General features: G+C 37.9%; 2 protein-coding genes across 2 annotated transcripts in view; one reads left to right on the top strand and one right to left on the bottom strand.

Annotated features, from left to right (window-relative positions):
- The first annotated feature begins 220 nt into the window (after window positions 1-220).
- SRP14 (signal recognition particle 14) lies at window positions 221-3,337 on the top strand. Its single transcript, XM_053944695.1, has 5 exons — window positions 221-308; window positions 762-834; window positions 1,511-1,623; window positions 2,168-2,200; window positions 2,537-3,337. The coding sequence occupies exons 1-5, from the start codon at window positions 285-287 to the stop codon at window positions 2,624-2,626; spliced, it is 333 nt and encodes a 110-aa protein (XP_053800670.1). The 5' UTR covers window positions 221-284; the 3' UTR covers window positions 2,627-3,337.
- Window positions 3,338-4,139: 802 nt separating this feature from the next.
- EIF2AK4 (eukaryotic translation initiation factor 2 alpha kinase 4) overlaps window positions 4,140-26,258 on the bottom strand; it is a 37,666-nt gene continuing 15,547 nt past the window's right edge. Inside the window, exons 17-39 of the mRNA XM_053944694.1 lie at window positions 26,035-26,092; window positions 25,265-25,344; window positions 24,146-24,247; window positions 23,534-23,584; window positions 22,327-22,563; window positions 21,773-21,848; window positions 20,030-20,151; window positions 19,587-19,636; window positions 19,327-19,495; window positions 18,713-18,829; window positions 18,224-18,289; window positions 17,527-17,697; window positions 16,800-16,934; window positions 16,593-16,700; window positions 15,721-15,849; window positions 14,322-14,408; window positions 12,909-13,021; window positions 11,343-11,401; window positions 10,195-10,292; window positions 8,098-8,166; window positions 7,443-7,487; window positions 6,242-6,366; window positions 4,140-5,011 (exon numbers count right to left, since the gene is read on the bottom strand). Coding sequence (XP_053800669.1) covers window positions 4,957-5,011; window positions 6,242-6,366; window positions 7,443-7,487; window positions 8,098-8,166; window positions 10,195-10,292; window positions 11,343-11,401; window positions 12,909-13,021; window positions 14,322-14,408; window positions 15,721-15,849; window positions 16,593-16,700; window positions 16,800-16,934; window positions 17,527-17,697; window positions 18,224-18,289; window positions 18,713-18,829; window positions 19,327-19,495; window positions 19,587-19,636; window positions 20,030-20,151; window positions 21,773-21,848; window positions 22,327-22,563; window positions 23,534-23,584; window positions 24,146-24,247; window positions 25,265-25,344; window positions 26,035-26,092 — 2,322 coding nt within the window. The 3' untranslated portion in view covers window positions 4,140-4,956. The remainder of the gene's footprint in view (window positions 5,012-6,241; window positions 6,367-7,442; window positions 7,488-8,097; window positions 8,167-10,194; window positions 10,293-11,342; window positions 11,402-12,908; window positions 13,022-14,321; window positions 14,409-15,720; window positions 15,850-16,592; window positions 16,701-16,799; window positions 16,935-17,526; window positions 17,698-18,223; window positions 18,290-18,712; window positions 18,830-19,326; window positions 19,496-19,586; window positions 19,637-20,029; window positions 20,152-21,772; window positions 21,849-22,326; window positions 22,564-23,533; window positions 23,585-24,145; window positions 24,248-25,264; window positions 25,345-26,034; window positions 26,093-26,258) is intronic.

Below are 26,258 nucleotides of genomic sequence, written 5' to 3'. Positions count from 1 at the left end.
CGCTCGGCCCAGCCCGGCCCGGCCCGGCCCTGGAGCGGGCGGGGCCGCAGGAGCCGCGCTCGGCCCGGCCCGGCCCGGCCCTGGAGCGGGCGGGGCCGCAGGAGCCGCGCTCGGCCCGGCCCGGCCCGGCCCTGGAGCGGGCGGGGCCGCAGGAGCCGCGCTCGGCCCGGCCCGGCCCGGCCCTGGAGCGGGCGGGGCCGCCCGGTCCCGCCCACCGCGCGCCGCTGACGTGGCGCAGCCCCCGCGCTGCGCGTGCGCACGCGGCCCTTCCGGAGCGGAGCAGGATGGTGCTGCTGGAGAGCGAGCAGGTGTGGGGCCGCGGCCCGCCGGCAATGGGGGCGAGCCCCGTGTGTCGCCGCGGAGGGAGAGAGCGAGCGAGGGAGGGAAGCAGGGAGACAGGGGGGCCCCGCAAAACCCCGCGGCGACACCGGGCCCGCGCCGGCCCCGGCGGCGTGGGAGCCACTGCGGGGGAGGGGAGCGGAGCGGGCGTCGCGGTTCCCGGGGACTCTCTCTCGGCGGGGCAGAAGCGCCGGAGCTGCGGGAGGTGCGGGGGGCTCAGAGCTCGTGTTCGGAACCGACCGCCCCCGGCTGGGACTTCGTGTCCTGCAGCCTCAGCGTGGGGAAAGCCGAGAGTTCGCCTTTCCTCGGTGCTGCCTCCCGCGGGTGGGAGAGAGCCCGGGCCGGGCCGGCGCTGCGCGGGGAGAAGGGCTCGGAGCTCGTGTGGTGGCTCCCAGCCACGGCCGCGTCTCTTTCTCTTGCAGTTCCTGACGGAGCTTACCAGGCTCTTCCAAAAGTGCAGGACTTCCGGGAGCGTTTTCATAACGCTGAAGAAATGTAAGTTTTGAGTCTGTTACTGGGTTAAAGAAGTGTTCCTGTAAATCTGACTGTTGTCGCCATGTATTTTAAGCGATACAGTTGTAATACAGGGTATCTGAAGACAAGAGCAGTCATAGGGACAAAGCCGTCAGCTGGAGCAGTGATGGTACCACTATTATTATTAGTTCTACAACTCTTAGCTGTAGGACTAATAGTACTAGTAGTATCAGTACTAATAACCTTTGAGTATGACTGTATTTTAAACTACAGGAAATACTAGGACTGATTGTTAAACAATAAATGAAAATTGTTTGTTTTCTGTAAAAGGAGAGCTCTGATGTTTTTGTGTGTTCACGTTCCTCTGGTTCCTGGCTAGCTGGCACTACTGGAGAGGCCATGTATGGAGTCAGGAGGCGCCGGGGTGACTGCATTTAAAGCATGCTGCTACTTGAGCAGCCGGGGCATACAGCACTTAGAGGGGAGGATTTACTTCATTTTTTCTGGCAGATACAGTTTACAGAACAGATCTTTCTGGGGTTCTAGAGTAAGAGCAATTTGGCAGCAGTGTTAGTTCAGTTGGCCTGAAATTCCAAGGTGTTTTACAGATCTGCTCATGAGCAGTTTTTAACATCTCATATCAGAAGGCATCTGTTGATTTTAATGAAATAAGAATAAAAATTCTTTTTCAATACAGACGATGGTCGAACAAAACCAGTTCCACGCAAAGGCCACGTAGAAAGTTTTGAACCAGCAGACAATAAGTGTCTCCTGAGAGCAACTGATGGAAAGAAGAAAATTAGCACAGTGGTAAGTGACAACTTTTAAGTTAGAAAGGTTAGTGGCTCTGTGTGTTTCTGATTTGATGCTCCATATTTTCAGTGAAACTTGAGAAAATGTTAACTGAAAGTTGAAAACCTGATGTGTGTTTACTTTGAATGGGGGATTGGGAACGGCTTTAGCTGACTTTAGCTCTGCTCTGTGATATGACACAAGAAAAAATGTTACTTAAGAGAAATAGGTGAGAATCTGAGCTGCAGCATTTTTATGGCCCCACAAGTGAATCACAGCTTTCTTTGAATGCTTTTTCACATTCTTCCCATGTGAACACGTGTAACTTAGGGATGAATGGCATGTAGAGGGTTTTCTTAATCAAGGAGTGTTTTCAATTTTCTAAGTCAGTGAAGTCCTGTGACATACCAGTACAGCACATTGACCACTGAATGTTACAAGTTGATCCAACTGATGTTAAAAAGACCAGATAACTGGTAACTGGTGGGTAAACATGTACTGATACTTGGTCTGTAATAGAAGCCAGAGTTTTCATGGTTAACCTCCAGTATTACTTTTGTAGGTGAGCTCAAAGGAAGTAAATAAATTCCAGATGGTAAGTTCTGTATGCCTTTTATCCTCCTTTTCTATAAGTAGTAGAAGTGGTCTGTTGGAAGCACTGGACAGCTGTGAACAGGTTGATTACTTGCTGAACTGCCACAGAAACTGAGACTACCCGTTTATCTTAATCTGTTTAAAAAAAATCCTGGTTTATTTTATCTAACCTTGTACATTGGTTTAGAAACAGTATTTTCCTGGTGCAGGGTGTAAGAGCATGATTTTCTGGGAAAAGGCAGATAATTGGCCATTTGTAGTACATAAAATGTTACCTCTTGCATATTGTCATTTAAGTATTTGGGGTTCTTTTAAATGGTTCTAATTGTTCTTTCAGGCATATTCAAATTTGCTAAGAGCTAACATGGATGGCTTGAAGAAGAAAGACAAGAAAAGCAAGGCCAAGAAGAGTAAAGCAACACAGTGACGGGACAGTGTGCTACCATCACTATAATAGACTTGACCCTTGCTCAAAGCAAAGTCCATTTCTTTTTGAGTTACCATTTGTCTTTGGCTTTCCTTCCAGCAGGATACTGGGATTTCATCAGTACTTTTGTTTAAACTGAGAGCAGAGGTGCTTTCTTTGGGTTGTTGTATGGCAGGAGTATGTACAGCATTATACTGAAATTGCTTTACACTCAGCTGGTTTGTACTTACACTGCTGCTGTGTTCTCTGCAATGTAAAACCTGTCAGGGGGGTAGCACAGGGTGAAGAGAAATGCATCGTACCAGGAGCAAAACAAGACTGGAGCAGGAGCCTCAGTGACAGATGCCCAGTTCTATAGATGAGCCTCAGTAATTCTAGGGAAAGCAGGTGCCAACATATTATCAGGAACAGCTGCTTTCCTGTTTCTGTCTTAATCGGAGGGCCATGTCTACATGATGCAGTGCAGATATCCCCAAGGCAGCCAGCACAGTGCTCAAGCTCTTGCAGAGCCTTCACTCCATGCTGATCCAGCTGTTCTGACCTGGGCTCAGGGTGGGGGGAGGGTAGAACTCTGCATCATGTTCCCTTCAGACATAGATTAAAAATGGTCATGTGACCTAAACTTCAGGGATCTGAATTTTCCTTCCTTCATACGAGCAGATGTAAAAAGTAAATATGTAATTGCTCCTATTAAACATAATGAGAAATGGATTGGGTGTAATGGCTGATGTGACTTGTCATGGTGAATTGCTAGGAATGGCACAGTTACCTATGCCTTTAGGATTGTGTGCTGCTTTGGGCATTGCTGTTAGAACCTTCACAGTTCTCAGAAGTTTTGTGGTTTCCTGCAAGTTACCTCTATATGTTTTAACTTTGTCACCTTCTTTGCTACAAGAAAGGGTGGGAAAAGTTAGTAGGTATATATTAATGTAATGAGTCTGCAAATAGTAATCATCATTTGTGTTAGAGAAAGAGGTGTAAGTTGTTTAAACAAAAGGTACCAAGTGGGGAGGGAAGGTAAACACCAGTGTACTTCCAGAAGTCCTTAACATTTCTGCATATTCCTCCAGTGTTTGATGTGAAATATAATATATAGTTAACTATGACTCCTGTAAATCATAGTTTCTCAGCTTCATTCTTCCTGATGGAGTTATGTTACAGTTTAGCTTCAAGAAGGTAATTATAAAACTTCCTTTGTTACTATGACTTTAACTTCAAACTTAATCTGACAATTCAGGTAAAGAAAGTTAGTTCAAAACTCTGGTTGTGCCTCAAGCACATGCAGGTTACTGTTTGTCTTTAAAGTCTTTCGTTTAGGTTCTGCAGGTCTAGAACAAGTGTTTTATTTTATCAGGTCTTCATCTCACAGAAGCTGCTGCTTGATTTAAATGCAGGACAAGCACAGGCAGCCAGGCTTGTAACAACTCAGCCTGAAATCTACATTATTTTGTACATAAATTAAAATAGGTTAAAAAACACAACTAAAAAGGACACACAAAATGCTTGTAACAAGTATTTCAATAAGGCTCAGCAGTTTTTATTACATAAAAACTCTTCAAAAATGTTTAAAACAATTTTTCAAGGTAACTAATTATTTCATAATTCTAGAACTGACATTTATTGTTGCACTACTATTGCATAAAAGGCATTCTGAAACTATTAAAAAAATAGTCTTACATCTGTACAGCTGATTTGTGTAGCATAAGAGGCAAGAACTACATGGTAATACCTATCTGTGGCTCTAGTCAGACTTGCTCCTTAATTGCTTATAAAACAACTACTTCCACATTTTGAAAGCATGTAGTTTTGTATTTGTCACGGTTTAGGAATGTCATTCTCTAGTTTAGTGCTCCAGTTGAATCCATGTGCCACCCACTACTCCCTCCCCTTGCCAGTGGCTGGAGAGGAGAATTGGGGGGGACAGAAGGTAAAGAGCACAGGTTGAGGTAAGAATTTACTGGAAACAGCAATGAGATAAGAAAACAGTAACAGCAACAATACCAGTGGCAGAGGGTACAGGAAAGGTGCACGAGTCCACAGAAACAACACGACCCAAATGCTGCCTCTGCCACGCTGTGCCCACCTGGAAGGCCCCCAGCAATGGTGTGGGGTGGTACAGATCAGCCTCTGGGTCCTGGCCATACCTCCTCCTAGCTACAGCAAATATTAACCTTGTCCTGGCCAGAACCAGGACAATATTATACATGAAATGCAATTTGGACACAGAAAGAGGCCCTAGTTGCCTATCTTGCATTATTACAGCTTTTTGAAATTTTTACAAAATGCTGTTCTCCATTTGCAGAAGCATCCCGTAAAAGATGCTTTAAGTACTAAAACAAAACCTTGTATTCATCTCGGTAACTGTACAGGATAAGTGCAGAAACCCTGTGGAGGGAAGGAAAAAAGAATTTTAGTATTTTGCAACTGCAGGTTTGAATGCTGCAATTCCTGTGACAAATCCTCACAATAAGATAGCAACAAAGATTTAGCAGAAAATCAGTAAGTTTTAGTTTGTTTGGCTGTGACTGTAATTTTCCTCTCATCCTCTTTCCATTGATCTTGCCTGTTCAGTTTTCACTTCAGTGATCTGAGGGCTTATGGCTAAGTAGTGCTCAGGCCCCAAATGGGATAGGAAGATAGTGAGGGACTATTACATTCATACCCAGCATTGCATGGAGTATTATTTCGGTTCTGTTGCTCACAGCCTTGGAAGCCCCATGAAGAAAAAAAATTATTCATTTGATAATGTAGCTGTCTTAGTAAACAGCAAACCTGGAGCAATTTTGGTTCATGTGATAAAAAGGAAGCAAAGTTTTAGTCTTACTTAAAGATTAAGTAGTACTCTCAAGTGGAACAAAGTTTAAGAAAATGAAAATGAAATGAAACCCATAATTAGGCTTAAGTACCCAGGTTTTAAGAGGACCAGGACATGCAACATTTAACAATTTGAGGTTTAAAACTGGACATATTTGATGTGTCCAGACTATCTCTATCAGCCTTGTCAGAATCCAACAGGCAGACTATGAGTTGAACATAAATGTTTTTATGCTTACAAAACAGAAATGGGCTTCACTGTAGTTTTTGGGAGAGCATACTTTATGTTTGCATGAAACTGGGCACACTCCCACCTGTGCCTGACTGACATAATATTATTTCAAAGCAGAAGGAATTAAATGTGCTTTTGAGGTTTAAAAGACAAGCTGAGTCCTTCTTATCAGAAAAGAGGGTTTTTATGTAGCAGTGTAGATGTGTACATTATACATATGTGTATATTTATTCACATACATAGAAGTATATGTACTATGTATAGCAGGATACCTGACTGTACATAGTTGTCTGCTATTCAATTTTATTAACACAGCAGCAAGTAAGATAAAAGTGGTAAGATATTCTAGAGCTTCTTGAAAAGACTTAGAAAAATGAAAAATTTACATTTTATCAGTAAGTGAGGGTTAGTGACCAGTCCTGTAGTTTTGAAGGAACTATACACATTTTCTGAGTATTCCTTTTTGCCTCAGAGAGAGGGGAAAGTGGAAGACAGTTTGTAGTTTGAATACAGAAAAAAAATTGAAAAAAAATCTAGTTTATGTACCCATAAGAGCTTAACAAATTTACCTCTTTTCCATTTTGAGACTGTAAATTTCATCACAAATTGATTGTAAATATGAAGATCTCTGCTTGGGCCATCGTGACATCAGTTGTCTCACAGTAGCATCAAAGGCTTGTCTATCTCCATCAAGCTAAGAAAAAATAATTGTCAAGGAACTATGCTAGTCTCATATTCTTTTGTGAAGGAAATATGTCTGCAAGTAGGATGCAGCCTTCTGAATACTGTGTAATGTCAATGCTCTTTAATTAAACAGGTTTCAAACATGACAAGTGTCAACAACATGTGTAACTTTTTTTTAAGAAAAAAATGTTAATTTAGTGATCAGTTTCTTAACGCATTTCAGAACAAGTAATGAAAAGGGCTGTGGCAGCTTGGCAGTGCTGGAGAGAATACAATAACTGTGATGTAATGGTGATCAAAAGTGAATGATGCAAGTTGATCACATGCATATCTATTTAATTTTTTTTTAAGTAAAAGGTGATAAATTACCTCCATGATTTAAACAGACTGGAAGAACTAAGTATTTTGAAAATGTTTTGAGATGTTTCACTGATTTGTGTTTATCAGCCAAGCATTGCTTCAGAGCAGCCAATAAAAGTACTAAAATGCACTTCCAGTAGAATGCCATTCTTGAGTTTGGGTTTTTTAGGGGGTGGAGAGGCACCCATCTCCCTCTTAAGCTAGTGCTGTCATTGGAGAAAAGAAGAAAGCTTTGTCTTTGGTGTTGTCATCTTTCATGCACCATTGACCAGCTCTTGAGTTGTTAAAGGTGTCAATGTAATATACATTGTCTTTTTATCTTGGCTTCACTAAGGGATGTTTCAGCTACTGTACTTGAAACAATTGCCTCTATTTTGGGCTCTCCTTCGTTAAGAGCTTCATGGAACACCTTTGTTGAAACTGCTATTAATGCTTATTGATTTCTGAAAAAGAGCAGTTAAGATTTAATTTTAGATAACTATTCTTGGGGGGAAAAACAGAGCTTTGGATTAGGACTTCCTAATGTTGTCTTGTGTAACTTGGACATTTCACAAAAAAGTATTTTCTCAGTCAAGCTCCCTGGGTAAAAAAATCCTTTTAAGTTTTAAACCTTATTCAAACTTGAAAGAGAAATCTAGAATGGGTGAATTTTACACTTCATTGGGAACAGAATTTATCACCTGTTGTGTTCAGTTAGAGTTCTAATAACAATACTTAATTGCTTACCTCTAATGATAAGAAGTGTATCACAGTTGCTTTTGGCAGATCAACCTGTAAAAATACCAGGAAATCAATACTTAACCGTTCTCTGTTACCATTTTGCCAACTAGCGATGAGCAATACTGAAGGGAGTCAGATTTTTGATTTCCAGAGAAGCACTCATGCTGCTAAAACTGGAAACTTGGTTTAAAATTATTAAAAGCTTTTAAAGTATTCATTATAGGTTCCATTATGGAAAGCTGCACATAGGTGCAGGCAAATAGGCAGTTATGTTTCCTGAAAAGCATACACAATTTTGAAGTCATCTGTGACATGATCAGTGAAGTCTAAAAGCTATATGCAAACAAGAGCTATGTTTGCTTAAATGGAAGTGCAAATCTAGCAGGAACAAGTTATTACATCTACCACAATAGTTGGTGTAATTACAGCTTACAACTAAATGCTTGTTAATTTTTATTCCATGCAGCTGTCCCATACACACAATTTGAGATACTTTTCAAGTATCAGAGAAACAGACCAGGGCTCTTACTTAACCAGATGTTTGATTCATTTGGTTATCGCTAAAGTGTGGTAATTGGCAGTGGTTTGTTCCAGAGAGGAACAGCATCATCCACTCCAATTAAGAATTCAGAATTAGTTCAGGCTTCTGCCAAATACTTACTGCTAAAATCTCAATCTCACTTGTTTTCTGTTGCAGGCTAGAAATGAATGTCTGAAGTCTTGTTTGTACCTGGGAACAAAAGATGGGCAAAAGTAAAATACACAGTTCGTGTGACACAGGTTGGGAACACTGATTTCATATTGCATAGATGAGAACAAAAGAGGCTGCTTCTAACAAGGTGTAGAACTACACATATTTAAACAAATATTTAATATAATTTTCAGTAAAAATTTCACAATAATCCTTGATGAGCAGGGAGGAAAGATAATGGAGCTGAGACACTCTTGTATCAATGGTACACACTTGACGATACTGGCATGGTGCTAAAGCAGACAGAACAACATGGATATAGCTTGTATAACTAGTGAAAACTGCCCTCTGTTTCTGGGTGTTAGATAACTTTCAAATGAATGTGAGAACCTGTGACTGGATGCAGTCAATCACCTCCAGCTACAGAAGGAAGATGGCTTTTGAAAGGCAAACCAAAATATGGGTCATGCCTTATAAAACCGTTTTTTCAGAGCAGGCTAGTGGTTCTGCAAAGGCAGCACTTTACAAAGGTAGCTGCAGGCTTGCATTATGTTGTCTTTTGTACCTTGGAAAAGTTGCTTTTACATATTCAAAACCTGAAAACAGTAAGTTTGTTTAACTCAGAGAGTAACATCCACTTTTTTTATTTGGGTTCTGAGAACTATTAGTTGGGGAGATTTTTTTGTTGCACATCCAAGTTTGGACTGAAAAGGGGATAAGATGACAGTTCTGTTTTACCATGAAAATTCTGACATTTGTTTCCAGCATCATTGAATGTTTTCTACATTACTATAGTATCTAGTATCATGTTTTAGGCAGGTTGTAGGTTTGTAGGTTTTTTGGTTATTGTTTTGGTTTGGGGTTTTTTGTGTGTTTTTTTAAATCCAGTTTTTTCTTAGGTCTTTAGTTTGAGACAACATAATGAAATAAAATACATCAAGTATCTTTTATAAACATGCTACAAATTAAAAGTATGATGAACTTGCACCTTTGTGCTAATTTTGTCTGGGGTAGAGTTAGCTTTCTTCCCAATGGGTAGAGTTAGCAAATTTCACAATGGTTGTTATGGGGCTATGTTTTGGATTTTTGCTGAACACAGGATTGATAACAGATGTTTTTGTTATTGCTGAGCAGTTAATCACTGATAAAGATAAGTAAGGAAGCAATAGCTGGTACAGATTAGCCACAGATGTAGGGATCAAACACTATTGTACTGAAGTTAGAATTTTCCAACATCTTCCCACACTGTTGCATAGACTACTTCTTTTAAAACAATATAACTTGTTTGATAACAGAGCCAAGGCCTTTTCTGCTTTTCATACGTCCATGCTGGTGGGGAAGCTGGGGGTGCATGGGAGGCTGGGAGGTGACACAGCCAGGGCAGGTGACCCCAGCTGATCACAGGGACATTCCAAACCATATGACATCATGCTCAGTACATAAAGCTGGGAGAAGGAGGAAGAAGGGGGAGAATTTGGAGTGATGGTGTTTGTCTTCCCATTGACCATTACAGGTGATGGGGCCCTGCTCTCCTGGGGATGGCTGAACACCTGCCTGCCCATGGGCAGCACTGAATTCATTCCTTGTTTTGCTTTGCTGGTGTGCACAGCTTTTGCTTTCCCTATTAAACTGTCTTTGTCTCAGTCCAGGGGTTTTCTGGCTTTTACCCTTCTGATTCTCTCCCTGATGCCACTAATGGGGGAGTGAGCGAGTGGCTGTGTGGGGCTTGGATGCTGGCTGGGTTAAACCACGACAGCCTTTAACACACTTCAGCATTTAGGGAGGAAGAAAAAGGAAAGAGAAGATCCAGAACCACAGTTCCTAGAAAAGCAAGACTTCTAGTATGCATGCACAGTGATAGCTGAGCCATGATGTCACAGATAATCTCTAAGATCCAAACTGTTAAAAAGGGTCTTTGCCTTCAACCATTTGTATTGTTCCTAGTCTAATTTATGAATAAAGAACAAAAAGGATGAATTGTTTAAGTTAGGTGATAATGAAGTATGAATTCTACCATTCCTTAACTTCTAAGGATCACTTCTGAATACTTATTTGATGTGTACGTACCTGAATTTCTTGACGTCGCCTGGCACTGGCAGATAATTTTTCAGGAGCTATAACACTAACATTAGGCACTACAAGAGTTCCATGTGATTCAAACACACCTAAAATGCAAACACATCATTTTAGTTTATAGTATTACTTTATACAACAAATATAAAGAAACAAAAATTTCACAAATATTATTATGCTAAAATCAGTGTAGTACAGGGATTAAAAAGCTGCTGAAAACCACCAAAATCTGACATGATGATGAGACATGCACATCAATTCTCAACACTCACTTATGACTTTGAAGGACTGGTTTTTAATATTAAAAAATTTGGTATTTTACATCACTGCTCCCTGAAACTAAGAAAGGTACCAAATGACTTGCATAATTTTACAAAGGAATGCAGTGCACCTAATATAAAAAAAAAGCCATTACAACAACGAGGTGACTATTTAATGCTCAGTTCCATAGCAGAATCACTGACAAAACAAACAATAAACTCCACCTTCCCCAGTAACAATAATTGAAATGGCTTATTTCAAAATTCAGATTTCCACTTCTTGTAGTCACACACACACACAACCTCCACCAAGTTAAACATGGCTTCTCTCCCTCCCTATTAGGCAAAAGTGTATGTGTGAAGTGTTTCTTGAAAAATCACCACCACCACACACTGTATCAGTGCTCAATAAAACAAGTATCAAAAAAGCCAAACTTTAGCCACACAGTAAGCACTTAATATTATTCTTTATATACAAACTTATATTATCAGAATAAGTAATGCAAATCCACAGCTAGAAACGTTAAAGGCATTTTCATTTGGTCTCAATACTCTAACAATCACAGATCAAGTTATTTTTCATCAAGATGACATTTAAATTTCTCCTCAGCTAGGAAAAATTGGTGAATTTTGGTTTTCCCGGCCTCTTGGATTACTGCATCAATGAATGCTTGTATGCCCATTGGTCTGAGCACTTAGTTTGGAGAAAAAGTCAGTTTTAAATCACTTGGAACAATATCTGAGATTAAGAGGTAGTGCTTCTAATCAGAGTTCTGCTATAAAACAATTTTCTTACTTTGCCTTTGGTATTATTTTCCTACAAAATAGTTTTTGAGCAGAAAGAGGAACAGTTTGTATGTTCTGTAACTAGATATTAAATACCTGAAATATTAGTAAATGATCCTTTTTGATTTGGTATTGAAAGACTATCTGTGGTTTCTCTAAAAATAAACAAAGACAGTTAAGGAATTTACAATTATAAATAAATACTGTAATAAGACAGTAGTTTCAAATTATCATAGATACTTAAACTTAGTTCCAACAGATAAAGAAGTCTGCAGATACTCCCCAGCACACATTTATTATTCATGAATCAATTCTATTCAGGAACTGACAAGAAACCATACAAAATTACATTTAAAAGTCAGGTCTAGAAGCAATGCTCCCTATGGATAAAAAAAAAAAAGTCCTATCACACAAGAGTGATTTCTATCCTAATATAAAAATATATTGTTAGAGTATTCTCTCCGAATTATTAATTTAACCTGCTTCTCACAGGTTTCTGTGACATAATACTAAAGTATAAAAGTAGTATTTATACTTAAGAGCACACATATTCAAAGAAGTCTTCAGTAATTAGTTTGGATACTTTTACTTTCCACATTCAGGAATTCATTAAAAGAGAAGTTTGCCGGCACTATTACTGTCAGCTATTGCATTTCTGTTTAGTGGTACCATGCAAGGGTTTTCCTGTTCTGTTTTCAGGATTTCAAAATAAGGTAACTTTTTGAAAGAATGATTTTCTTTCACAGCTTCTAGTAGATCTGTCACAAAGCACTTGAGGATCAGGTTAGCTGCAAAATTAAATACTAAGACTGGCTGAGGCCAGAAAAATGAGAATGAGAGATGAATAGCAGGAGACATCAACTGCTTGTATAAACTACTGCTTGATTTCAGCATTTCCAAGCTTAATGATTTCCTTTATTGTTAACCCTAGTCAGAAAAACTGGATGGCAAATCTGTTAAGTTTCTGAATTCTACTTTGTGTGACTAATGCATGTCTATTCCTGCTGTCAGTGTACACATATAAATATATCTAGATGCATGTATAATTACAGACGTACAGGGGGCTATGTGTAAGTAACAGCTGTAGTGCTTGAGCAGTACATTTCTGTACTAAGTACTCCTGTCATTTCCGTACTAACTTCCATTGGTGACAGTAAATAGTAATTTCAATGAAGCAGGGTGAAGGAGTTTTCCTGTGCACCTCAAGTCTTTGCCAGGTGTTACTTCACTTGTGCCACCAGAGCATACAGAAGTGCAAGAGTTACACCTGAATTTCACCATACCAATACTGCCTCAGAATGAAAGGGATTTGCTGCTTTAATTCTTTGATTACACAGTACACAAATGTAATGGACTTCTTCTCTGTAACAGGGACTTGCAGGCAGCCAGCCAAACACTACTTCTGTTCTAGCAACTTTGGGATAACTGTGTGATCTTTTATTTTCTGAAGCACTATGGTTGTGTGAATGTAGCAGCAGCTAGGGAAATCAGTTTCTTTCTAAATCTCAATACAACTCTATAACAAAGCCTTTTGCTTTCTTTTCCCCTCAGCAGAAATTCAATAATTTCTTTACCAAATAAAATTGAGGTTTAACTCAGCATATGCAAACATATATTCACTTCTGATTTTGACTATCCACATTGAGACATTATGCTACTCACCTACTACATCTTTCGTCACCAATTTTCATTTTCAGTTTCTGAATCAGGTGATCTACTAAGTCAGATTCTGAAATCCTTTTCTCTGTCTGCCTGTCTTTCTCGAAGGATTTCACCTACAATGCAGTTCAATGGTATTAAGATTGCTGAATCTTAATATGGCATACAAATAAATGTATCAAATTTAATCAAAACCGAACTGTTTCACCCATTAAAGGTGAAAGAGTCAAAGGTAGGAAGCTATTATCTTTACCAATCAATCACTGCCAATTAAATCTTTGATTAGATTTTTTTCTGCCAACTACTAATTTATTCTGCATTCCCAAAGCAAGCTTGGCTCCCTGCATTTAATGTGATAATTAAGTTCTAAACAGAATGGTTTATAATTGTAAATACCATATTATTAATACTTTAGTTAAGCAATTATATTCAAATAAGGCTTGTCTTTCAATTTGCAAGAGTTAACCCAGACATTCAAAACTTAGGAATCTGCACCATCTTTATTGGCAAGAGGTTAATCAGCAACAACACCATTCACCTCATTAACATCTCCTTTATTGGTTTTGCTTCAATAAGCCATATTTAAAATAACACTCTACAACAGGCTTGTAGAGAACTTTGAAATATCACATTGTCATCATCAAGGTTTACTCATTCTTGCAATTATTGTTGTGATAGTAACAGAGTGAATAAGAAGTGAAAAATGTTTCAGTAAGGAACATTGGCTGTCCTTACCATATGCTGTCAAATGGTTAGTATTTTTTTTAGTCAAAGAATGATTCTTTATTCAAAAAATAATGATCTTTTCTCTAATGATCTAGAATATTTTAAACTTTCAACTTAAAAAAACCAAAGGTAGCAGAACCACAGGCTGCAAGAGTACAGAAGAAATACAGAGTACATTCATGTTCTGACACAGTCCAGTCTTTGCATCCTAATCTGAGTTTACAGAGGTGAAGAGTGTGGTTCTGACTGTCTGTTGGAACTATACAGAATTTTTTAGATTTAAGTTTTAGTTGTATTTATTTTGTAACATGAAAAGGTGCCAACTGCAAAGATCATTAAGTCAACTAATTCATTTTGTAGATTTAAAGAAGTCAGAGACAAGAGAAACCTTTTTCCATGCTAAGCCATCGATGGCACTGTCAAGCAATGCTTGCACTAGTTTTTGGACTTTCCTAGAGGGAAGGAGGTCTGTGAAAAACAGTGTTGTGCAAGGATAAAAAATGTTTAAAGTGTTGAAATTGTTCCAAATAACATTTCTACGACTTAGCAACCAAAACTCTATTTACCTCAACACCACTTATTTAAAGTATAATTTATATTGTATTAATAATGACCTTAAAAAAAAAAAAGTAGAACAACAAAGTACAAATCTGAAACACCATAAAGCATCCCCTGGGGTCCTATGCTTACCTTCACGTGACTTCCTTCTTTCTCTGACACCAGAGCCACATATGTAATCCCAGAGCATCTGCAGTATTCCTGTAGTTCTTCCTGGGACTAAAGTGAGAACAAAAGAAGGGGAATGAGACATTAATTGGACAGCTTATAAAACGACCAACTAAGTAATCCGTGTTTTGTCTTTATTAAAGTAACTTGATATACAACAGTCACACAGTTTCAGAGAGACAAAAGCTTTATTAACAACTTGAGCAGATGAAACTTCATCATCCATACATTTATCCACTCAATGCTTGCTAAAATTGAAATCAAAGTCTATGCTTAGAGAGAATGCCTAGGCCCTGCAGCCCACATAGAAGGGCTACCTATACCTAGAAGTGCAGAGTCCCAGTAACTGTAGAAATGTGCAGTGTAACATCAGGCAGACAGTCACCACCCTGCTGCCTGCAGCTTTCAGTCCTGCATGGCTGGAGGTCTGCCATGAAAGCTGACTCCAGCTTGGTTCCTGTAAAACCAAGGCTATGCTGACTTACTCAGCACTGGGTTGCAGCACAGCATTAGACAGAGGCAAGAACTATCCAAATCTTCATTCCTTATGAATGAAAACAAACAACTCCAAACCAAGAAACTCCAGCCTAGGTGATCATAGGAAAAGTAAATAATCTGGATTTTTTTCAGTTCCAAGGGATTGAAACTGTTGGAAATGTTATGGCAAAAAATTACAAGAAAGTCAGACAATGAATTGAATGAACTCAAAACTTCCTGCCCTGCAGCACATGATGTACAATGGGCAACTGCAGAGTCTCTCTTGTTAGTCATGAGCCGGGACACTTGAAGGTGAAGCAGACTCATAATCCTAAAGTAAGTACCACTACCTCTAAAAGGGTCTTCAGTGTTGTCATGTTGCTCACTACACTCCAGTGTAGTGCTGGCTACAGCTCTGTTTGCTTTCAACTGGACATAAAAGGGCACAGCTCAGCTTGCCACTCTCTCTTCCCCTCCTATACACATCTCTTCAAGGACTACATGGGGACCCATCTAGTAGCTTAGTTTGTTAAACTGTATTTCTAACAGTAGAATAATGTCAATATTCCCTCTGTACCTAAGTGTCTTTAGCCATCTGGCTATTTAAAAGTTGATGCTACTGTTCTGTTCTTGATGTACCCCCTATTAAGTATTAAATTTATTAATAGGAGGGATCCGTCCTCACACTTTTAAATACTCTGGAAGAATGCTGCAAAGGCAGTGAGATTTTCTTGACATTACTGTATCTGAATAGCACCCTACATGCTCAGTATTATGGTTCTCCACCTCCATAGAAACAGAAAAATACCCCAAAAAAGTATGGTTTTAGTCTGCACTAATCTTGGAGAACAACAATACAGTTAACACATGGAGATAAAAATTCTACCTGGGACCAGTCATACATTATTTCAGCTGGAATTCCTGCAGTCCAGAATTTCTGAACAATGTTGATAGCTCTACCCATTGACATCTGACCAACACTTACAACCAGCAGGTCACACGAGCTGACAGAAACCTGAAAATAAAGTAAAATCAAGGAGACAATATTAGTCACAAGACCACCTTTCCCCCTTCATAAGGCAGTTAAAGTAACAAAGATGGACAAATATGCCAACGTTTGTCAAAATGCATTAAGCTAAAAAGCAAAAAGATCTACCTCTTTTGAGAGCTACAATCTACCTAAGTCTGTCTGAAGCTCAATCTTTGATGCAAAGCACCTCCACAGCCTCAGCTTGCCAAGTATCCCTGCCTACTCTGTTCTTTCCTTCCCACTCTCCTTGGCAATGTTAATTTATTCTTATACAGAACAGAGAATAAAATATGCATTTCACAACTAAGTGAAGATGTGTGACACTGTACGAAGTAGTCAATATTCTTAAAGTTTCTTTCCATCTCTATCTTCTATACTTTGATAAAGGGAGAAGTAGGAGGGGAAAAATAACACTAAATACCTACAGTTGTACTCTTCCATCTGAAAGAATACACAGGCTGAGAAAAACATCCCATTTAAATTGAAAATAAAATGGTGTAAGCCTGAAGATCCTATCTTCCCTTAATTCTCATTTAATAAATAGTTCTATGTAGAGAAACACAAAAGAAAACAGGTCATCTTGATGTCTGCCTTTTATTTCAGTATACTTCTATTCCAAAATATACTTTGGAACACATCTGCACATTTATTTTTTTGTTCATCTCTAGCTACAATTGGATTATTGAACAAGAAGTAAAAAAATTCCCCACTTCCCAAAAAAGACTTACAGAATCCTCCACACTGGAAACAGCAGCAGTTATTTTATCTATAGCGATGCTGACTCCAACAGCTGAAGGAACTGGTCCTACTGTCTGTGGGCCTCTAAACTGTGGAATCTCAAAACAAGAAAAAAACAGAATGGAAGACCAGTTAGTTATCTTGGCAAAGTGGGTTAAAAAAAAAATCAAAATTTACTAGCAGAGATGAGCACATACCAGATGATCATATCTGCCTCCTGCAGCAAGAATTTCAGGCACAGTTCTTTGTCTTCTTTTGATGTATGCTATAAACTGAAAGATAATACCATTGTGCTGCTGTATTTTGTAAACTAGTCCCAGATTTATAGAGATCTGTAAAATAAAAATGAATATGTGCACATATATAATTAATTTCCTGTTAGCAGCATGAATTTAAAACACTGTTTTCACATAAGGAAGACATATGGAAACATTCCTTATCTCCAAAAATTTAAAATAAAGTGAAAAATAAGGAAATTAAAAGTGCTTTAATCTTACAGCATCTCAAGAAACCTGTAGCACAAAACCAAAACAGAAAGCTTCAAGCAAGGTGGAGGCCTCCTTTAGTAGTCATTAGATTTCTGTATTTTTTAAATATTTACAGTTTGTTTCAAAACTTATTAAAACCCCTCTTTTATGCTCTAAGTAATGCCTTCGGTCTCAGCTGGAGAAAGGAAAAAAGTCTGAGTGTCATTAGATAGAAGTTAAGCCAGAGACTTCTGACTGGAAGAGGTCTTATTTTTAAAATGCATCTTTAATAAAGAAAAAAAAAAAGGGGGAAAAAGGAAGTATCAATTCAGTTATCTGCCATCAAAAGACACTTGCATGTGCTTTTGCTATTTTAAAATATCTTTATTTCCTGGCATATTACAATGCACAACAGCCCTGTAATTCCATTAATTTATTAGCAGAGCATTCTACAAACCTGAAGTTTTATTCCCAGTTGCTTTAACAGACCAATGATTTCCTCTAAATCCTTCATGCCATGCTTCAACAGCTGAGTGACACTTGGCTTTTGTTTTATCATTGTATTTAGAAATGGAAATACATTACTTGCTTCTCCCTTCTGCTCAATGAATTTATAGAGTCGAGAAAGCTAAAAACAAAAAAATAAAATTATAAGCATATATAGCAACACAGACAACATTCATAATAGTTTCCATCTAAAAAAAAGAAAAATATCTGACTTTATATTTGTGGGAGTAAGACATCTGCCTTTTTTGTTTGCTTTGTCTAGCAGGCTGTTTTCACTAGTGGAGTTGAGGAAAAGAATAGGCAGACACAAGTCTTGGACTACCCAGAAGTTAACTTCAACTCTATGCACATTCAGTATTGGCAGAGAAGCTTTTTAAAGTTTCTCTCAATTTTCTTTATTAAATAGCTCTCCATGGTATTCCATTTACCTTTATTAGTTGCCACATGTTTAAAGAACAAGCTGCAATACTGACTTCCAGAGAGAACAGAGAACAAAGTCAGACCACTTGAAAAGGGATTGACCTATTCTGAACAGCACATGTAGCAGGTTATTTTTCTTACTCTGGTTGATTAAATTACAAATAAATAAAATATTACCGACTTATGGCAAATTACAGGGAAATTAGCACTGAACTAAGATCACTTACACTAGCTGATGTGAGAGAAAGATTACAGAACTTGGCTTCTACTTCTCTTTTAGTTAGCTTTTCAGTCTACAAGAAAAACAGATTAAAACAACATTTGGCTGTGTTCGATGTGTTACTGTAATTATTCAAATTAATTTCAACTATATTCTGTGCTTATAAAGTAGAAAAGACCAAAATGATATTAAAATACATTTTAAATTTAATTTTTAAAATGTTTTTATTGACTAGTCTGTCAGTTCTTGATTATACAGGTGAATAATCCTCATGAATACACATGCAAGAATCATCTTAAACCATCCCAATCCAGAAGTAACAAAAAAGTAATCAATCTACATTTACAGCCCAAAGATAGTCAGCCTTTTTATGTATTAAGAGTATACTCCTACTTATGCTGGAAATGGGCTGTTAGTCATTTTTAGAGATAGCTGCACAAAACAGAATACTCTACAGAGACGATTACAGAGGTTAGGTTAATAACTAATGCCTTACCACAGCATCATAGAGAATGATGTAGACTTGATTGAGTTTGTCCTCTGGTATCCCACAGTGCAAAAGTATAGCTTTCAGTAAGGCAGTGTGGTTCAGATAAATACTGTAATTTCTTTCCTAGCAAAGCACAAATGAAAAAAAAAAAAAAAAAAGGAAGAAAGAATGAAAAAGACAAGTTTTACTTGCATTCCATTTTCTTTAAAAACCACAACCTCCACAAAACAAAGAGGCTTCCTAAACATTTAATAATAATAGTTCAAAATTAACTTCAAACCTCTCCTTTCACTACCTTACCTTTCATCTCTAACTAAACAATAGCAAGTCTTGTCCCATTCCACAGTAATCACTTGTCTGACAGAAAAAAGACATTATTTCAATGGTATTATAAAGAATTCACTTACTTCCTTTGTACATAAACCTATGCTTCATTTTAAGTTTACCTAGGAAAGACATTTTTTATGACAGGGTTCTGTAAGTGACTATAGATTAAATGTGAAAATAGTTCTGTACTGGTTAAAGTTGAAGTATCCTTTTACAACACATCAAACAAAATATTTAGTTAAATTCAAATTTTGGGTGGAAAAGAGAGGAAAGGGGCTGATTAGAGAATCTACCTGTAGCACTGAAAACTCTTGAATGATTTCTGAAATTGCATAAATTGTTTCTGCTATAGGCAAAAAGCTATTTCCAGTAGATGTAATGATGTCAAATGCACATTCTAGGAGTTCTTTGGGATGACAGCGGTCTAACTTCCGAGGTCTGAAAACTCGCTCTATACAGTATCTAAAGGAAACATTGAAGAATGAATCAGCCTCTTCAGAAGTCACTGTCGAAGCACAGTATCAGTGCAAAGTATCACCTCTACAGATCTTACCTTTTCAAGTTTGTTATGTTATTTCTAGCTACAAATCTTGCAAAAGGAATCTGAAAAACAGAATACATGAATATTGTTGAAACAAATATTGGTCTGACTGAGCTCTGCTACTAGAGATGAATTATACTGTGTAGTTACACTTGTACTCTCCCAAGCGTAATATAATGCCTAAAACACCTGACATAGCCAAGTAATATTAACCTAACCATCTTTGCTGCAAGTTTTAAAAAAAAACATTAATTTCACCTATGTTAAAACAAACAAACAAACGCTATTTCTTCAAAATGTGGTCAGGGCTCCAGCTGTCAAGAGGAGGAGTACAAGAACAGACATTGAAAGATACACTTCTTTTGACTGCTGAAGTAGTGTAAGCCTAAACCAAATGCTACCACAGCACCCTCCAAACCCTCTGAAGCTTTACCTGCAGAGATGATGCTACTTACTCTGAGGTCGTAAGGAAGCATTACCAGCATCCCACTGTGATCCATGAAATATGAAGCTTCATTGTGTTCATACAGTTTTTTATTTCTGGGCATCAGCAGTGGAGTATGCAGCTTGATGGCTCCTGCACAAAACCAGAAAACACTACTATCTCTCATTTCAGAAGTAACACCTGCTTTTTACAAGTTCATGAACACCCTTGCAGGGCTTAATTACATCAATCCATAAGTTTAAAAATTACATTAAATGTTCTTAATAGACTTTTCTCTTCCATATTTAAAGAAAGAATGTCAAATTCTGTTTTATGCCTATGCTGCATGCTTCTTGGGCTCAGCAGGGAGGCCACAGAAGAGAGAACTGCCAATTCCACAGCCCAGCAGAATCTTTACCTTGCCCTCCCTCTTTAACACCACCTTTCACAAAAGCAGGCATATGAAACAGATGAGAAACTCCGCAGTTACCAGTAGCCAAGCACTGCCTTGGTCTAGAGACATTTCCATATAGAACGAATTTTATTCAGACATGTTGCACCCTCTGCCTCAAAAACATACTAGAAGTGTTTGTGTTTCAGTTTAAAATCTCATGAATACCTTTTTTTCCTGGCTACATTTTGCAACCATCTATCTGTATGAATTCAATCTTCATTGAAACCTTAATATTAATAATACCACTTATTACTGAAAAATTGTTTCCTGTTTTAATATTTGATTGAGAATCACTAGAGAATTTATTTAAGCTTAACTCAATTAGATTTTAACTCAACATCAACTTTTAAATTAAAAAAAAAGTGCACCAGATAGAAATTCTTCTAGCCATTACACATGTCAGACACAATCTAATGGAAAAAAATAAATATCCAATCTCCATTTTTTTCCAAAAGTATGAGAACATTTCAGTTTCTAAAATGCTGACACTTTCCCAAATCTGTTAAGCTTTAAGGAGCAGAGAGAGAGAGTAAACCCATCCTTGACTTCGTATTTCTCAGCTTCTCACTCTTTTGTATTGCTAAATTTTGATCATGCTTAATCAGATTATGATTTACTTGGAAAATGCAAAGTTCCTATTTCAAAATTCAATATTTTATATAAAATATTATCATGAACACCTGTAAGACAACACAATTTATAACATTTCAAGTGTAACAGTGGCTGCATAAATTTCCTTCTCAAAAAATAATTTTAAGTGAATACTATTATTAATGACTGGACAGATTCCTGGAAAGGAAAATGAAAGACTATTAAATATCATGGCATTTGCTTTGGCTCAGGAAGTTCCTGAATAGCAAACCATTTCCAAGAATACATCACTGGAAGTACCAGTACACACTTGCTTTGTTTCCATGCTCTCCCTTATGCTCTTCCCATTCTGGCTGTTCAAAGAGAGGCTACTGTGCTATATGGATGCCTGATCTCCCACTACAGAGCTACCCTTGTATTCAGATCAGATTTTGTGTAAGTCTGTGCCTTTAAAACCTCATACAGATTTATCAGAACAACCATGTACATTCAAAAATATAATTAAGATTTTCACTTTTTTTCCCCTGTAGAAAATGTAAATCATCCAGATGTGATGTTAGTAGCTATTACTGGAATGACAAAGTAACAGAATTAAACGTCATAAAAACTTCAAATTATCAACTACCAAATATGTTTTCTGATTTCTCTTATAGCAGTAAATCCATTCCATTCTTTTAAATCCACTCAATCACAAAAAAGGAAATTAATGACTTTTGTAAACACACCCACCGTGTCTTTTAAATATCCGGCTGACAATGTCACATACATGCTGCTGTATCTTGGCTGCCCAAATAGAAAAACTACCCTGAAACCATCACAAATAAAAAGTACATATAAAATTCACGTGTGATGAACACTCCATGTAGGCAATCATTCCATGTAATACAGGCAATAAACATTCTGCTATCTCATTCCACTACAAAAAACTGCAATGCTTACATAATAGGAAATAACTACAGCTATATGAAGCATTATTGTACTGTGTTACCTAGAATTTCTTTAGATTTAGAAAGATTCAAGAGCTGATAAACTAAGAAAAATCACACCAATTAGAAAGAGAAAAAAGCATCCAGGGCAACAATTTCTGCTGACAACCAGTCAACCATTACTTTGACAGGAATTCAGAATAAAGTCATCATCTGGACAGAAGCTTAAAGCTTTAGCTGCCACAATCAAACACTGCTGGTTTCTTCACTGAAGAATGAATGTAAGGCTCAAATGGGAAGTGGCTATTGAAACCAAGGGAAAAGCCAAACCCACACATACCCTGCACACCTACAAACCTTCAGCATATCACTGTCATAAGTATAGTCTATTGCTGGAGATATACGCTGTGCAAATATCTGACTCATCATAGTCCGGTAGGCCTTGCCATCCACGTTTGCTAAGGTATGGTGGAGGACTTCATGGAGTTCAGACTCTTCCATTTGTGGTGGTGGAAGATGTTCACTTTTTAACAGCTCCACAGCTGTTGGCCGTGCTGCAGGATCATGGTTCAGGAGCCATGTAATAACCAATCTCTACAAATTAAATCAAAATTTTACAGATTAGAAATGTTTTGTAAGTTAACAGTATTTGCAACAAACTTGGTAGCTGTATCAATTCAATAACAAACTGTGAGACTCTACAGGGGAAAAAATAGCAGAATCTGAATCTTTGGGATAGACATTATTTGCTTATTAAATTATGAGTATCTTTTGGTATCATCTGAAAAAATTTACTAAACCACACAAATTATTAGAAATGTGCCTCCTGGGATGAGAAAGGATGTCCTTTTCCTTTGTTGTTCCATGGTATGCTAGCTCTGGCATCTCATTATCAACAAAGAGAAAAAGCAGAATTTCATGCATGAAATCAAATATTTGAGAGGCACAAGTGTTAGAGTAGGGGGAATCTTCCTGGCATATTTCAGCAAAATGTACAAGATGGAAATGTTTTATGGTACTAGTAACACATTAAAAGTTAATAAAATGGTCAACAAAAGAGTTGATCGGCACAAGGATAAAGCCACCTAGATGGTCCAGAAAAGATTACACTGCTCCTTATCACTTCATTACTCTGCCATGGAGGCCCCCAGAACAGCTCTTGGCAGCTCTGTCAAACTTGGAGCAGCCAATTGAGCTTGCACATCTCTTTCTGTTGTGTGACACATATTTCTTTCAAAAAGTTTAAGTAAAAAGTTAAAACAACTGACCTGCCATTTCTCTGAGCATAAAAAGTCAAAATTGTCCCTCAGAGCTTAAAATATGTGCCAGTGAACTCTAAATTTCTTCATGACTATGGTTTGAGAATTTTGTGGGTAAATATATTTCCATGTCAACTTAGAGTATTCTTTTGAGGCTTTATTTCCTTACTTTGTTCTAATATCATGTAATAAGAACTTGGCAGAGAACACTAGGTGGGGAATTAAGTGGGAAATTAAAGGGCAAAAATTATAATCAATGTTTTCTGAGAAGAAATACCTAATAGTTAAAGTATCTTCAAAATTACCTGCTTTGCATGCTTGACTTCATCAAAGTCCTTAGGAAATACAATTGCAGGCTAACAAAACAAAATCCACATTTGAATTTTAACAAGCAGCCCAGATTGCTCAGACTAGTCCTATTTTTAAATTCTACATATTAAACAGAGAAATTATGCATTTCCATTGCCCATGAAAAAATAAAAAAAAAACCAAGCAAACAAACCAACCCCCACATGGCAAATTAAATTTATTTGCGGAGCTAAAAGGAAGAATGCTTTGATGTTGTTTTGTACAACAAAAGTACAATCCATAATCACAAACCTTTACCAGCTACAAATACCAACTGATTCCTGAGAAAGGCCCTCCAGGCCCAAACCTAGGTATACTAAGAGATGATTACTTTATCTGACATGTAAAAATTTATTTCACAGACTGATGGCAATACCATTAGAATCCACAGTGCATTACAGGAATGTCAGTGCACCAATTGTATTCTTCACTTTCCATGATACATTTTACAAACCTTGTTTTTAAGCACTCCCTATGGCAACATTTTTTGGTATATTTTGCACCCTTTTGCTTCTTTTCACAAACTATTTGATGCATAGAATTAGTATGTTTCATAGCTGTGTACTTACCAGCCTTAGCTGACCAAGAACAAAGATCCTTTCTGATGCAGTATTCATAGGATGGTAACACATTTCAAAGAATATTATACCTAGGCTGAACAGGTCCACTTTCTAAGGAAGAAAAAAATGAAAACTTGTATGTAGTACCTATCAATTCTCTGAAGACAAAAGTAGCAGAGGAGAAAAAAAACCAACAAATGTTTAAATTAAACATAACAGTATATTAAAGCTAGAGAGAAGGCTGGGGTTTTTTCTGTGTCTTTTTGTGTGTTTTTATTTTTTTTTAAAGTTTTTTTGTTAGAAGACAGAATCCATTAAGATTTGGTAGACTTTAAAGCCTTCTATCATCACAGCACTGCTATGACATAAATGAGGGCTGCACTTGAGTTGTGGGCAGCAGCTTAACACTGAAGTGAGGAGTGGATGTTCCTCAGGGGTCAGTACTGGACTGGCACTGTTGAACATCTTTGTTGGTGAATGGACAGTGGGACTGAGAGCAGCCTCAGCAAGTTTGCTGGTGACACTGAGCTGTGTGCTGCAGCTGACATGCTGGAGGGAAGGGATGCCATCCAAAGGGATCTTGACAGGCTGGAGAGCTGGGCCTGTGTGAACCTCATGAAGTTCAACAAGGCCAAGTGCAACTGGATAAGCTTTGGGGTCCCTTTCAACCCAAACCATTCTATAATTCTATGACTCACACTTTGAAAACATTTCCTTGCTTTGAAATTCAGTTTGTCTCTGCATACAAACAGGATTCTCTTTGATGGAAAAAATACACCCTCACCTCCCACAGTCACAGAAATCCAGAACAGCAGTATACACTGTATTACCTTAACTAAAGACTGTAAGATTTCTATCCTATTCAGTTACAAAGGTCCTCTATGATTACATGCTTTCAACTTGAAGTTGCTTGCATCTAGTCATGATCAAGCACAAGCAGAAAAACTGACTTGCCCAAATCCTTCTATCTTTGGTTTCCTCTTGAAGGAATGTTTAATTCCCCTGATTAGCACAGGAGTCAACAACATGCTGTTCCACATCCATCTTGTCAAGGATGAGCGACCCAAATCATACATGGTACATCTTAGATTCCATGCTACCTTTTCATGAAGTCTACTCCAATCATACCTGATTGTATGTAGATTTAGTGCTTCCTTGGACCTCTGGGCTGACGTACAGTGCGGTGCCAACCATCCCTGTCAAGTTACCTATGTGGAAAAAGATGAGAGCACCACTTTCAAGAAAGTGGGAGAGAAATGCAGCATCCATGTCAAGAAAAAACTCATTAATGTTCTCTTTCTTCTAGGTGGGGGTGCAGTCCTTAATGAGAGAGACCCAGCTGAGAATACTTTGACAGACAGTTCTTACCCTCACATGCCAAGTATCTGTGTCTATCTAGTAACTAAACCTATCTATTGCTTTACAGATTTGTAGTAGGTCAGCTCACAAATGTTACAACTAAATTTCACTGCTATTACATTTGTCTTTAAAAATACCAAGTACTAAAGTTCCCTCAAAACACCATATTCAGACTCTAGCAAAAATCAAACCGATCACCCAAGGACACTGAAGTCTTCAAATTGTCCTATATAGGCAAAGGAATACAAGTGCAGGTGGAACAGATATAGAGGATCTCTATATACCTCACCATGATAAAAGCACTGATCTGTGGCAGAAGTCTAGCAGAGGAAGCTAATTAATTCTTAGATAAGAGGCAAAACTGCCAGATTATAACAAAGCTACCCGATTTTGTGGCTGGGGGATGGTCCCACCCCTGGCCTTAATAAAGAGAAGTTTTATTTTCAAAGAACTAATGGAAATTCTAACAGCATATACAAGATCACAGAATATAAATGCTTGCTTAAAATAATTTATAACAAGTTGCAATGTAAACTAACCTGATGGGTCAGACACAGCAGAACCATCTGAGAGATTTTCCTCTTGTTTAGAGACCACCTGAAACCAGCAAAACAGTCATGGTTGTAAATGACACATGAAATACTTCTGTTGGCTGTTCTTGTCACTTGGGTTGGCAGTGCATGGTTTAATTCTAAAACCTTAGAAATTTAGAAGTTTATAGCATTCTCAATATATAAACATTGTGGTCATTTAACTTATGTGG

The sequence above is a fragment of the Vidua chalybeata genome, chromosome 6, assembly GCF_026979565.1.
Source record: "Vidua chalybeata isolate OUT-0048 chromosome 6, bVidCha1 merged haplotype, whole genome shotgun sequence".
Taxonomy (NCBI): domain Eukaryota; kingdom Metazoa; phylum Chordata; class Aves; order Passeriformes; family Viduidae; genus Vidua; species Vidua chalybeata.
This window is presented reverse-complemented; position numbering and strand designations above follow the sequence as displayed.

What these genes read in the sequence shown, in the direction of transcription:
- SRP14 (XM_053944695.1), top strand. Translation starts at nt 285, where the DNA reads ATGGTGCTGCTGGAGAGCGAGCAG. An exon ending in TGCTGCTGGAGAGCGAGCAG is followed by an intron (nt 309 to 761) that starts GTGTGGGGCCGC and finishes TTTCTCTTGCAG; the next exon opens with TTCCTGACGGAGCTTACCAG. An exon ending in AAGTAAATAAATTCCAGATG is followed by an intron (nt 2,201 to 2,536) that starts GTAAGTTCTGTA and finishes TTGTTCTTTCAG; the next exon opens with GCATATTCAAATTTGCTAAG.